Raw genomic sequence first — 14,386 nt, 5'->3', positions numbered from 1 at the left:
TAATTTCTAGGCCCTCCAGGTAAGAAGGCACAGCTGGAGAAAGAGCAGGTGTGGCCCGTCTCTCTTGATTTTCTAGTCTTTGAGGGTTTTCACCATCCTCTCTACCAGCAACTCTACCTGAGCCCAACAGGCTCTATCATCTGCTTAGTTCCACCTTCAATTCAAACCAAATCAAATAGGGCAGCTGACACTAACCCTTCCTAACAGATGCACAGTTAAAAAAAGAACAGAAATTGGAGTTCTTCCGTGAAAACTGGACCTCAGGGCATAAAGGATCCAGTGTTGTACCTATAGTGGTTCAGGTCACTGCTGTGGCATGGGTTTGATCCCTGCCCGGGGACTTCCACATGTCATGTGTATGGTCAAAAGCAAAAACAAAGACAAAAACAAAACAAAACCTGAACAGAAACTAGTTAGAAGGACATGGCAAAATTAGAAGAAAAAAAGCAATAAGAGGAATATGGAGGGGTTGGAGTGAGAGGCTCTTGTGTATCTGCAGGGTAAGACTTAATTAGTTCTTTGACTGCTTTGGGGCCTAAAGAATATGTATCTAGATAAACCTCTTCTCCCCTTGCCCCACATATTTCACGTGAGAAATTAGAGTTGGCTAAAAAGATAACACATCAATTCAAGTCTGATTTACCCGCACACCCATGATCAAGTGAACCACAGACAATTTAACTCTTCTTTCTTCACCTCCATCCCAGGGTTGGGATGGCATTGGTTTGGGGTCGGGGAGGAAGAAAGAGACTAAACACTCAGATATTTTAAGCCCCAAAGATACTTAATGCAGAGAGATCCCTTCTCCACCAAATAACTTAACAACACGATTAGCAAAGAGCCTTCTATCTCCTCTCTGTGTCCCATCTGGGGAGGGTAAAATGACTAGGAATAGGAAGGCATAAGCAGTAGCAAGAATCCAGTAATCTACCAATAATCCACCAGATCTTAGGTTGAGCCTTGACAGCATTCCAGTTGACAGGCTGGCTGAGAAATGGGTTCTTAAAATTTTATGTGCAAAATAAGATACGAAGTGCTGGCTATAGGCAAAACAATCAAACTAGCAGAAAGAAGTAAAAACAAAACAAAACAAAGCTGCTCTTCAGAAACTCCTAAAAAAAAAAAAAATTTCACAAGTGGAGAAAAAATAAGTTATTTTGATCTTTTCATATATTTCCCCTGCCTGGATGTGAATAAATTGATTCTTGAAACAGAGTTTCATTTAAAGTCCCTGCAAGTAAAACAGGGATGGCTCAGGTCTGTGCATTTGAGGGAGCACCTTTTCTTTACATTCAGCTATAGCTTTGATGTCAACATGGCCAGCTAGCAATAGAGGGCTGCTAAAAGAACTATTATTATTAGTCAAGTTCAACTGACTCAATTATGACAGATCTACTGTTAATAAAAAACAAAACAAAAAAAACCCACCCTGGGAAGAGTAGCTCCCGTCATGCCTTTTTTCAGGAGATCTCAAACTTGCCCCCAAATGAAGAGAGTTCTTGAGTCTTCATTTGGCTTAAGCTTACACCTAACCTTAGGAGCTAGACTTTAGACTCAAAGGAGCGAAGGAGAGGAAAGGAACAACATCTTCAAACAAAGCAAAAACCAACCAACGAACCAAAAGGAAAAAAAAAAAGTAAAAAAACAAACAAAACTCAAGGAAGAAACAAGCAATGCAGAGGAACAATGAGAAAACAGGATTATTGTCTGGAAAACGGTTACTGTTTAATAGCTTTTCAACATTAAAAAAGAAATAATAAAATTAAATAAAAGGGCACCCAGCCTGGTTTTGGAGTGGGATCTCTGCCCCACTTTTCTTCCTTTAAGACAAAGATCAAAGGGAAAAACCAAAAGGAAAAGATAACCACGGTTAAAGTGGATGCCACGTGCTCTCTTGTGGTCATTTTAGCAAATCATGCATCGTAATAGACTATCACTCACTGCCCAGAGTAGGAGATGAAACAGCAGCAGCAACAGAAGTGGTGGGGGGAGATTTGACTGGTGCAACTGTTACATAGGATGAGCTAGGAACATGTTTTACATCAAGGTGTTGACCCATGGTCTGGCGCTTTAGGACTCCCTTAAAAGAGGCTCCCGTCTGGAATGTGTTAATTACGTCGATCTGCAAAGAATCAGAGAGTGAGACAGCTTTGCTCCACAGTCAAGAGAGGGAAAGAAAGAGGAAGGGAGGGTCCAGGAGGCTTAGGGAGGGGGGTGGAAAGAGTTGGGAAGAGGGGACAGGAGACGGAAAGCAAGAGAGTCCCTCACACACAAAGCAACGGTGAGAAGGGGGAAAAAAACGTTAATGGTACATCATACTTCATTTAGGAACAATTTGCCATAGAGTCTAAATACCCAGCCAGAATTCCGTTTTCTCTTCCCTAAGATGGACATTTAAAGGGTGCTGATGTCCAAATGTATCTAACATTTTAAGGGACTTTCCTATTTCATGACGCCTGAGAGTGACAGTTTATTCATTGCTTTGACCTGTTCTCTTAAAAAAAAATAAGGCACAGAACTTAAGATAGAAGGAAAGTATAGACTACTGAGTTTTGAGGTTCAGGAACCTCTAAAACAATTAAATTGACTATATTTTTGCAGACTTTCCAGGAAAGTAACTCATGTGTTTAAACAGAGGCATGTATAGCCCATATATAGCAGGCCATGGTAGAAAGGCTCCTGGACCACGAGTTGCTGGGCTCACCCTCTTCTGGGTTCCTCTCTAGACATCCTTTCCTTGGGCAGAAGTGGATGAGGCCCCTGAAAGTGGAGCTCTCAGGAACGCAGTGCCCAGGCTCCTTAGAGAGAACACCGCTAGCCACATTCGTGTACTAGAGATCCTGAAATCGCTGGCAAAAGTGCAGACAATAAGTTGGCTTTTAGATGGAGGAGGAAAAGTTGTTGGTTGGCGGTGGTATTGGGGATGGTGGTATTGGGGAGCAGCTGCAAGTCTAGCCCTACACAAATTGGCCCTCGTTCTCGGCGTCCTACTCCTCAGAGACAGAGGCAGTTGAATGCCATTGGCTTTCCGACACTGGTCTTGATCCAGGGCCTCAGTCAAACCTACCATCCTCATCCTTGACCTCTAAGGAACAAGGAACAAATCAAAAGAAATCTGTCCCCTTCAGGACCTGGTAGAATCATCTTTAAAATGCCCACATGCTTAATACCAAGGGCCCATCTACCAGGGATGTAGGAAAGGTGCTAACCTCACACTAACTTCATTTCCCCAGGTGAAGGGGTGGCAAAGCAGCAAGTTAGACAGTTGTTCTTATTTATGAAGCTTCCTAAGAAGCCATGAAATGTTTAGGGCTAGTTTCTGGATTAGACTAGGTCTGAACTAACATACAACCCTTCAACATATGATACAGTTTTCAGTTCCATGGGACCTGATCCTGCAGGAGGAAAAGGTCTGCATTTGGGAAGGGTTCTGCCACATGGAAGAAGGGGCTGGGAAGTCACCTTCTTCAGTGCATATTAGGGTTCCAAGGTCCCAACCTCCACAACAAATCTGGGCCCGGTTTACCTTCCCAAGATTCTAGTCCTCAAGTTTCCCAAACTTCTGCTTTCAAGTGCTTTTAGCTCTCCCCAGACTCAAGGGACCAGGGCGGGGCAATAGCTTGGCAACACCTCCCACCCCTAAGTGCTGCAATGAGGACCAACAATCCGATGGCAGGGAACTTAGCAGAACCCTGCTAGGCTGAAGGGTTGATACCCAGAGGGAGCTTTAGGAGCCAAGATGCACCATCAGCCTCCTCTGCTATAGAGTCAGGTACACACCACCATGGCATGTGGCTCATCATGCAGATTTTTTTTTTTTTTTTGGCTTTTTTTTTTTTGCCTTTTCTAGGGCCGCTCCTGTGGCATATGGAGGCTCCCAAGCTAGGGGTCTAATCAGAGCTTCAGCTACACCACAGCCACAGCCACGCCAGATCCGAGCTGCATCTGCGGCCTGCACCACAGCCCACGGCAATGCCGGATCCTTAACCCACTGAGCAAGGTCAGGGATCAAACCCACAACCTCATGGTTCCTAGTCGGATTTGTTAACCACTGCGCCACGATGGGAACTCCCTCATCATGGCATCTTTAACAGGTTACCTTTACTGCCTATGTTTAGGCTTTAATGCCGTTCTGGTCCAACTGCCTCTTGCTCCAACAGAGAAAGGTAGTGTACCTAAAGCTAGGTAGGCAGCAAATCCAGAGAGGTATATGGCTGAAGGAATGGAAATTGGTAGTGGAGGGGAAGGAAGGTCCATGAATCTCAGCCCCCAGGAGAGAAGCTGGGAAGGAGCCAGGAGACACTGGAACGAGGTAGCCCTGGCTAGAAAAAAAAAGTTACACAGCAGAAGAGGACGCAGATGATCCTGAAGGGAGGAAAAGCAGACAGGTTATTCTGAAAAGAGCGGACCTACAGGAAAGCACTGAGGCCCCAGAGACACAAGCTAAGGTGCCGAGTTTTCGGGGCACGTGAGCCCCTTGCTCATGACAGACTGAGCAGCCTGGAGGGTGGGGTGGCTATGGAAATTCTGGACCGGCCAAGGCAGTTTGTTCATATCCCGTGGGGATTTCTCTCTATGGGAGAGGGAACTCAAGAGAGGGGAGAGGAGGCCTGCTTTCCCACTTCCCATTGGGGAATCCCACTGTCTTGTCTATAGGAGACAGATTCCTGGTTGGCACAGTAGTCCTCCCTTCCCCAGTGGGGATATAGTCTAAGACCCCCAGTGGATGCTTGAAAGCACAGATACTGAACCCTGTATATACCATGTTTTTTCCTAGACTAGTGGGTGGGCAGATTATACAGTGAGAATATGACAGACAATGGGATAATTTATGTCCAGGGCAGGATAGAGCAGGACAGTATGAGATTTCATCAGCTACTCAGAATGGTGTGCAATTTTAAACTAATGAATTATTTATTTCTGGAGTTCTTCACTTAATATTTTCAGATTGCGGTTGACAACAAGTAACTGAAACCAAAGTTGTGGATAAGCTGTGTTTAGCTTAGACTATCCATTTCACTTCTCACCTCTCCTGGTTTACTTCTGGGATTTCTAGCCAATCAGCAGAGAGGAACAGGCCTGTTCTCTGGAGAACACCTTTGAGAACCTGGGGAATTACAGTGTCCTGAGATGGGAAATCTCAGGACTAACACAATAGAGGTATGTGAGCTAAGACAGGGAAAGTGACAGGCTTCTCAGTGCCTAGACCAGCCCATTCATCCAGGAGATAGGAGTTGCAGTTGCTGCATGATAAGTGGGGGGAAAAAAGTTCCTATAGGGCTACAGGCAGGTGACGCAGGAGCAGCAGGAGCAGCTCCTGTCCTATTTCAGAAATTGCAGGAAGGGGAAAGGTTTGAAGAAATTATAGCTTCTTCCTTTCTGGGAAGCAAGTCTGAATCCTGTAAAAGACACTGAGGCACTGAGAGGCCATTGTCATTTATACATACTTAGACATCAGATTCTCCATCAGGGCCTTAGACTTTGAGTGGGGAAGATATGAGAGAGTGTGTTCCTTTTACAAAGATCCCTCCAGATAACACCTACATTACCCTAATGGCAGCTTGACATTAAATGTCTGCCGGGGATGCTGGCATAGAGATGTTGTCGACATCGTTCCTTCTGAAGGGTTGGGAAAGACTCTGAACACTTCCCACCCTGAGGTTAGGCCTAGTGCTTACAAGAGACCTTATGCAGGAAGCCTGCCCACTGACGGAGGGTGGGAAGTGGGCTTTAGACGAACCCCAAGCTGCAGCACGATGCTAGCAGTTAGTGTCCTGTGCTCTAGCCTATGATCACTCTCCTCTCAGAGCAGCCCCCAGGCTGCCTCTGCCTCTCTGTCTGTCCTGAAACAAGGGCACTTGGGCTGCCCACCAGTAAGGGAGCCTTAGGAAGGGGAGAGACATTGGCCCTCCCAACACCTCCCAAGAAAGATAGGGGAGATTTCTCCTCCCAGGGCAAGGACAGTGCATTATCAGAGTACCTGAGTCTGGATACGGTTCAGGCCCCGGAACCAGAGGATCTGGCCTCGGCGCAGCTCCATCTCTGCGTGGTCAATCTCGTCCAGCCCCTCAGCATCCTTGGTGATCTCCTCCTTGGTGGTGCCATGTCCAGCTTCCTTCAGGAATTTCAGGGATTGGGTAGGTATTGTGGAGATTACCTGGGAACAGGTGCACAAAAGGGGAGACACCAGGATTAGGGGGAGAAGAGCTGTCACTCAACTTCTCTGGGTCAGACATTGGGTTGGATACTCTCAGAAGTGGGAGAAGTGCTAACCCATTCAGGCCAGCATTTGCCAAGTGCCTACTAGCTGCCAGGCCCTCAGGAAGCGTTTCTGTATTTGTGGACGTACAAAGGAGAACTTATATTGTAGTATTCGACCAGCCATCTGCCTCATTATATACTTCATTCTCCTTTTTCTGTCTCAGTTCTTCCTTCCTTTCTTTCTTTCTTTTTTTTTTGTCTTTTTGACTTTTCTAGGGCCGCTCCCACAGCATATGGAGGTTCCCAGGCTAGGGGTCTAATCGGAGCTGTAGCTGCTGGCCTACGCCAGAGCCACAGCAATGTGGGATCCAAGCCGCATATGCGACCTACACCACAGCTCACGGCAACGCCAGATCCTTAACCCACTGAGCAAGGCCAGGGATCGAACCCTCAAACTCATGGTTCCTAGTCGGATTCATTAACCACTGAGCCAGGATGGGAACTCCCAGTTCTTCCTTTCCATGCTGCCCTCTGCCTTTTAAGGGAAGGAGAACCCTAATGCATGGTCCATAGTAGGACAGGACAGAGACAAAGACCTGGGAGAAAGCAAGTCCAGGACATGGTGGTTGCACTACAGGTGTATGAGCAAGGGGGAGAGAAGGCTGTTAGAGGGGAATGACCGTTTTCTTAGTTACCATATGCTAGGTAATTCCTGTTTTATTAAACTATAGTGAGAGGGTACTAGAAATTTTCTTGGGCTTAGGGAGAGGAAGTGGGTGGTGGAAGAGCCCATGGAAGAAGGGGCGAATGGGTGTTATCAGAAGACATGGAACAGTAGGTTGCTCTTGCAGTTCAAAATAAACCATTCAGGAGTTCCCGTCGTGGCGCAGTGGTTAACGAATCCGACTAGGAACCATGAGGTTGCGGGTTCGGTCCCTGCCCTTGCTCAGTGGGTTAACGATCCAGCGTTGCCGTGAGCTGTGGTGTAGGTTGCAGACACGGCTCGGATCCCGCGTTGCTGTGGCTCTGGCGTAGGCCGGTGGCTACAGCTCTGATTCAACCCCTAGCCTGGGAATCTCCATATGCCGAGGGAGCGGCCCAAGAAATAGCAACAACAACAACAACAGACAAAAGACAAAAGACAAAAAAAAATAAAAAAAAAAAAAAAAAATAAACCATTCAGGAGTTCCCGTTGTGGCGCAGTGGTTAACGAATCCGACTAGGAACCATGAGGTTGCGGGTTGGATCCCTGGCCTCACTCAGTGGGTTAAGGATCCGGTGTTGCCATGAGCTGTGGTGGAGGTTTCACATGTGGCTTGGATCCTGCATTGCTGTGGCCCTGGCGCAGGCTGTCAGCTACAGCTCCAATTAGACCTCTAGCCTGGGAACCTCCATATGCTGCAGGTACAGCCCTAGAAAAGGCAACAAAAAAGACAAAAACAAAACAAAAAAACCCCAAATAAACCATTCAGTCAACTTAGTACCTGTCAGTCAGTTCTCCTTTACACATGAGAGGAGGGGCAGACAGGGCCCCAGCTGGGAGGGGGGACAGTCCAACATGGAGTCCAGTGGTCTGGAGTTCCCATTGTGGCTCAGCAAAAACAAATCTGACTAGCATCCATGAGGACACAGGTTTGATCCCTAGCCTTGCTCAGTGGGTTAAGGATCTGGCATTGCTGTGGCTATGGTGTAGGCTGGCGGCTACAGCTCCGATTCGACCCCTAGCCTGGGAACCTCCATATGTCATGGGTGCAGCCCTAAAAAAACAGAAGAAAAAAAAAAAAAGAAAAGAAAAAAAAGAAGGAATGCCCATGTTCTGCTATAGAAGGAAGGCTGTTATTACCTAGCATCAAGGCCATATGTGAGACTAGACCCAGGTGAGAGTTTCAACAGGGAGGGAAACAACCAAGCTTTACCCAAGTATAAAAGTGCCTTAGGAGTTCCCATCATGGCTCAATGGTTAACAAACCCAACTAGTATCCATGAGGACGCAGGTTCAATCCCTAGCCTTGCTCAGTGGGTTAAGGATCCGGCATTGCTGTGAGTTGTGGTGTAGGTCGCAGATGCAGCTAGGATCCCGAGTTGCTGTGGCTATAGTGTAGGTTGGCACCTATACCTCTGATTTGACCCCTAGCCTGGGAACCTCCATATGCCTTGGGTGCAGCCCTAAAGAGATAAAAGAAGATCTGGCGTTGCCATGAGCTGAGATGTAGGTTGCCAGATCTTTAACCCACTGAGTGAGGCCAGGGATCAAATCCGTATCCTCATGGATACTAGTCGAGTTCATTACAGCTGCGTCCCCATGAAACTCCTCTAAAGCACTTTTTAAAAAATTTTTGTCTTTTACCTTTTTAGGGTCGAAGATGTGGCTCGGATCTGGCATTGCTGTGGCTGTGGTGTAGGCCGTTGGCTACAGCTCTGATTCAATCCCTAGCCTGGGAACTTCCATATGCCATGGGTGTGGCCCTAAACAAACACACAAACAAACACACAAACAAAAAGTGCTTCAATGGCCCACTGGTAAATAAACTTCAGCAAACAGAACAAGGTGGAAGGACTCATGTTAGGAACTGGGATAGGGATTAATCAGGGAGGCATCTAGAAGATACAAAAGAAACAACAAGCAGGTCTATAGGGGAGAGCCTGCAGTCCTAGGGAGGGATCTCTGTGGCCAGTTGGAGCAAAACCTCCTTTACTCAGGCGCACCAGACACCCATCAGTAGAGACCTGGGTCTGCAAAACAGAGGTATAGCCCAGGCTAGAGCTGAGGATGAGGGGGTTTGCAAAGTGGTATTAGGGATGAAACTTCTCAAACTTGACCATATTATTATAATATTAAGAGCTAACATTTATGGGAGTTCCTGTCGTGGCGCAGTGGTTAACGAATCTGACTAGGAACCATGAGGTTGCGGGTTCGATCCCTGGCCTTGCTCAGTGGGTTAAGGATCCAGCATTGCCGTGAGCTGAGGTGTAGGTTGCAGACGTGGCTTGGATCCCGAGTTGCTGTGGCTCTGGTGTAGGCTGGTGGCTATAGCTCCGATTCGACCCCTAGCCTGGGAACCTCCATATACCGCGAAAGTGGCTCAAGAAATGGCAAAAAGACAAAAAAGATAAAAAAGAAAAAAAAAAGAGCTAACATTTATGGAGTACTTACAGGATACTAGACCTAGTTCTAAGTCATTTCTGTATTGAAACTGATTTGCTGATTAACAACGATTAACAATGACTGTGTTATCCTTAATTGGGGAAACTGAGGCAGAGTTATTAAGAAACTGGCTCAGTATGATGCAACTTGGAAAAAGAACTGGGATTCAAACTGTGCTTTGAACCATATGCTATACTGCTTCTCCAGACTTTGTGTGTCTGGATTTATTTTAGGTGACAGTCAGGCATTCACCCCAAATAAGGCCACAGTGAGACACAGAAGAGGCAAGGAGCCCTACACTGGGACAGCACAGCAGCCCACGGTGCCAGAATGTTGCTTCACTGAGGACATATGCTTTGTAAACTCTTCTACTTCTAAGACCCTTATTTATTTACTGTTTTTTTTTTGTTTTTTTTTTTTTGCTTTTTAGGGCTGCACCAGCAGGATCCAAGCTGCATCTGAGACCTACATCACAGCTCATGGCAATACCGGATCCTTAACCCACTGAGCCAGGCCAGGGGTTGAACCTGCGTCCTCATGGATGCTAATCAGATTCGTTAACTGCTGAGCCATGACGGGAACTCCCTAAGACCGTTAATTTTCTTTTTTTTTTTTTTTTTTGGCTTTTTAGGGCTGCACCTGTGGCATATGGAGGCTCCCAGGCTAGGGTAGGGGTCAAATCAGAGCTACAGCTGCCGGTCTACACCACAGCCAGAGCAATGCAGGATCCGAGCCACATCTGCGACCTACACCACAGCTCACAGCAATGCCAGATCCTTAACCCACTGAGGGAGGCCAGGGATTGAACCCGCAACCTCATAGTTCCAAGTCGGATTCTTTTCCACTGTGCCACGATGGGAACTCCAAGACCCTTAATTTTTCAAAGCAAAATTCCATTGAACATTTCCACTTCCATCTCAGAGAAGCTAAGGAATTTGCCTGTCTCCAGGCACGATTAGAGAAGCGAGCAGAAGCCACTGACTGATTGGTGGGCACAGTTCATTCCACTTTGGGATCCTACAACATGCAAAGAATTTGAAAACCTGGTGGTAGAGGGAAGAGGGAAGGAGACTGAAGACGAGGAGCTGGGAGTCTCCACAGTGGCTTGTTCCCCCTCAGCCAGGGGAGAGGAGGTCTGCCGGCCGTGTGAGTGCACAGGGAGGGTGCAGCCATACTCACCTGGCCCCACAGCAGTTCGCCAATACCAATGAAGAGACACCAGAACCACTGGGACAGGGTGAGGTTCGTGCAGCTGAAGGGCTTCCCTCCAAATTCCACAATGAGAATCTGGAATGGAGGAAGAGACAACCCATCATCAGAGGGGAATCAGAGGTAGCCAGCCTTCCAGTCAAGGCCACCAAAGCCGAGTCAGCCCCCTACCCCAGGATCCCTGTGGTGCAAACCCTGATCAGCTTGTTGGGGATGGAGAAAGAAGAGATCCAGATGGGGAGAAGGGAAGACAGACCCGGTTATGGTGACCATTATTAATGCCGAGGCTGGGGGGGTCAAGGGCAGCTGGAGGCTTCTGGTGACAAAAGCCACTGGGTGACAAAGAGAAGGCAGAGTGATGGAGAAGAGCAATTTAGCAGCAGGGCAAATAAACAAGTTACCCTACTGTGGGGTGAGGCAGAAGCTCTTTTGTTATAGAGCAGGCTCATAATCTCCGGTATTGGCAGATGCCTCCGTGTACCTCTGAGAAGGAAAGGGCTTCCTTTCACCACTAGGGCAGCCATGCCCTCCACCCCAGTTTCCACAGGAGGAGCCCACATCAGGCTATCTGTCCACTCCACACGGGCCGTCCCATCTCTGCTCCTTTTCTCTGAATTGCACTGTACTTTCTACCACAAGCCCTTCCAGACAAAGGGGCAGGGACAGGGAGAGCACCCGTACAGCACCTGCACGCTCATTTCAAAGATGCTGGCAGGAGGCATGGAAAGGCGTTAGAAGACTGACCTTGCCCTGGTTATTTGAAATTTCTGTGTTTTAAAAAGATACACACTCTACAGATCTTATGTTATTTGCTACCAACATGCTGTCTTGCACTGGAACATTGACACAGCAGGATCCAATTCTAGAGCCATGTGCACATGGAACCCAGTTGGGAACCCCCAAGTGTTCAACCCCGAGTTTCCATCACTCCCTCTGGGCGCTTAGGGAATCCTGACTCCCAGCTTCTGGCCTTGAGCTCCCACCCCAATTCCAGCCAGAATCTCACCTGGCTGATGAATGTGCCCAAGACCACAGAGCAGAAGATGAGGTTGCGAAAGATGCCCGAAAAGACATTCCTCTCCCCGTGGATCTTGCGGGAATTAATTTCATTGAAGAGCTGCATCAGCACGAAGGTGTTGAAAATAATGGTATAGTGCTGGCTGGGTGGTGAATGTAGAGGCGCTTTCCTCCCACTATCGATGTCAAAGAATTTCTCTCCTAGTTGGGAGAAGGGACGCATTGGAGGGTGAGTATGCTCTCGATGAGGGCTTGGGTTGCGTCAGAACACGTGGGTATGACCTTACTGGTTGCTTATGACTGGTGTCCATTCTAACTGATCAGTATCTGAGCTACCACAGTCATCAAATATATTTTTTTTTATTACTCAAATGAATTTATCACATCTGTAGTTGTAGAATGATCATCAGAATCCAATTTTATAGGATTTCCATCCCACAATCCAAGCACATCCCCCAGTCATCAAATATTTTCAACATTAGCCCTGGTTGACATTTCTGAGCCTCTCTTTCAGTTTGCTCCATTGGTATCTGCCTTCTTGTAGTGCTGCACGGCGGTAAAATTAGGTGCACTGGAGTCTGGCATACATAGGTTTGCGTCGTAGCACCACTGTTTACTCAATATGTCACCTGAGGTTCAGTTTCATGGTCTAAGAAAAGGTAGCATAAAGCCACCATTGAGAATAAAATGGGAGAATGCACCATGGAGCGGGAATGAAGGACACAGTAAGTGAAGCTGCTATCACTCTGCGTCTTATGCTCGGCTGGCCCCCTCTACTCTGTCCTCCACGCCCTCTGCCCCCATCTCCACCTAGCCCTCCAAGGGCCACCCTCCCCACCCCATCCCCCTTCCTCCTCACCAGCAAAGACCAGGAAAAAGATGACCGTGAGCTGATAGACGGCGTGGCCTAAGATGTTCTTCATCATAGTGCGTGAGATCAGAGGCTTATTTCGGCCATAGGGGCGACGCTTCAACAGAGAGTCCGTAGGAGGCTCCGTGGCCAGGGCCAAGGAGGCGAAAGTGTCCATGATTAGATTAACCCACAACATCTGCACGGCTTTCAGCGGGGAATCCTGGTGGGAAGAACCACTCCTTTTAGCTTCCCTGGGAGAGCGCCCCCCCACCTCACTCATCAGCCTCATCTCTGCCCTTGCAATGGCCTCCCTCCTGCTATCCACCATTTAGTAGCCGAGTGACACTGAGAAACTTATTTAATCTCTTTGAGCCTTGGGTTCGTCACCTGTAAAATGAGGATAACACCCACGTGGCAAGGTTGTTTTTGGAGAACAGAGAGACTATGTGTCAGGGCTTATCATACTGGATACCATGTAAAATGCTAAATTAATGGCAGATAAATTATAATTATCCCACACGAGCAGATGGAGACCTAGTAGAGCCAATTCCTGCCCCAACACCACTATGGAAACGCTGGTCCTTACTCCTCCGTCAACACACTGTACCCCACACCCCCTGTTCCTTAGCGCCAGCGTCATCCCTCCCATCTCAGCTCAGCCCACACTCCCTTCACCTGGGTGATACAGGCTCCAGTGAAGGCCACAATCACAGCTACCACGTTGACAGTGAGCTGGAACTGCAGGAACTTGGAGATGCTGTCATAGACGTTTCGTCCCCACATCACTGCCTTCACGATGCTGGTGAAGTTGTCATCTGTTAGAATGATGTCTGAGGCCTCCTTGGCCACATCTGTGCCTGCGATACCCTGAGGCAAGAAGGGGAGGGGAAAATACTCTAAGTTCCTCTATGTTCTGAATCCAGACGCCGTTTCCTGACCTCCAAAATGCTTCAGAACTCAGCATCAACACCAGGGGGCACCCTAGCCACACACATTCTACAGACTGAGCCACGTAGTTTGAGCATCTTTTCTCCTAAAGAAAATGAGGGGAAAATGTTTCACTGTCACTCCCTGGGAAAGAGGGCTAGCTCTTGATGCCACCACCCTACTCTTGAACTCAGACTGGAGATTACAGTTATCTCTGTTATTCTTTTCTCCTGTCCCTCCTTCCCTGCCTTGGAAAATAATTAGAATAAAGGGAACAAGTCCTATCTGTTCTATTTCTAAATTTTAAAATTTCTTTTGCCACTGCCTCTACTTAATTTAAATCCTCATCTCCCCCAAACCTTGCAGTCACCCTACACTTTTTCCTAGGAGGAGTAATCTGGCCGCACAGTTTAGATGTTCAATCCTTAATGAAAATCCTGGTTGCTGGGGACCCATTAAAGGCTTCAGTGGTTGAAGGCAGTGCTTTAGAAACAGTAAACTTTCTAGTCTGGTAGTCAAAGCCCCCAACAAGTCAACTCTGGCTTATTTTCTAACCTGCTCTTATAAAATCTTTCTGCTCAAAACCTACTGGTTTATTCACAATTCCCTGAATCTCTCTTTCAGTTCTATTTTTTTTTTTTTCCTGTCTTTTTAGGGCCATACCTGTGGCATATGGAGGTTCCCAGGCTAGGGTCTAGTTGGAGCTATGGCTGCTGATCTACTCCACAGCCACAGCAATGCCAGATTCAAGCCTTGTCTGCGATCTGCACCACAGCTGACGGCAACGCCAGATTCTTAACCCACTGAGTGAGACCAGGGATCGAACTTGTGTCCTCATGGATACTAGTTAGATTGGTTTCCATTGAGCCACGACAGGAACACCTCTCATTCATTTCTGGAGCCCAGACTTCTTACACTCTTTTCCCCAAGCCTGGAACATTCTCTTTCCCCATCTATTTAAATCCTATCTATTTCTAAGGTCTCATTTAAGTAATTAATGAAGCCTACCTGCTTGGCAAAGCTGTCCCTAACAT

General features: G+C 47.4%; 1 protein-coding gene across 7 annotated transcripts in view; it reads right to left on the bottom strand.

Moving 5' to 3' along the window:
- ATP2B4 (ATPase plasma membrane Ca2+ transporting 4) overlaps nt 1-14,386 on the bottom strand; it is a 109,316-nt gene that overhangs the window by 8,161 nt on the left and 86,769 nt on the right. For 3 of the 7 annotated variants that reach the window (XM_021063194.1, XM_021063195.1, XM_021063196.1), the window contains 5 exons: nt 13,101-13,292; nt 12,432-12,645; nt 11,562-11,773; nt 10,526-10,633; nt 5,981-6,157 (listed from right to left, as the gene is read on the bottom strand). In XM_021063194.1, the coding sequence (XP_020918853.1) occupies nt 5,981-6,157; nt 10,526-10,633; nt 11,562-11,773; nt 12,432-12,645; nt 13,101-13,292 (903 nt within the window). Of the gene's footprint in view, nt 1-1,933; nt 2,123-5,980; nt 6,158-10,525; nt 10,634-11,561; nt 11,774-12,431; nt 12,646-13,100; nt 13,293-14,386 lie in introns of those variants that run through there. The other 4 variants (XM_021063197.1, XM_021063199.1, XM_021063200.1 and 1 more) reach the window with 3 other exon arrangements.

Source organism: Sus scrofa, chromosome 9, assembly GCF_000003025.6.
Source record: "Sus scrofa isolate TJ Tabasco breed Duroc chromosome 9, Sscrofa11.1, whole genome shotgun sequence".
In the NCBI taxonomy this organism is placed as follows: Eukaryota; Metazoa; Chordata; class Mammalia; order Artiodactyla; family Suidae; genus Sus; species Sus scrofa.
The sequence above is the reverse complement of the archived record's forward strand: the minus strand, read 5'-3'. Positions and strand labels throughout refer to the sequence as shown.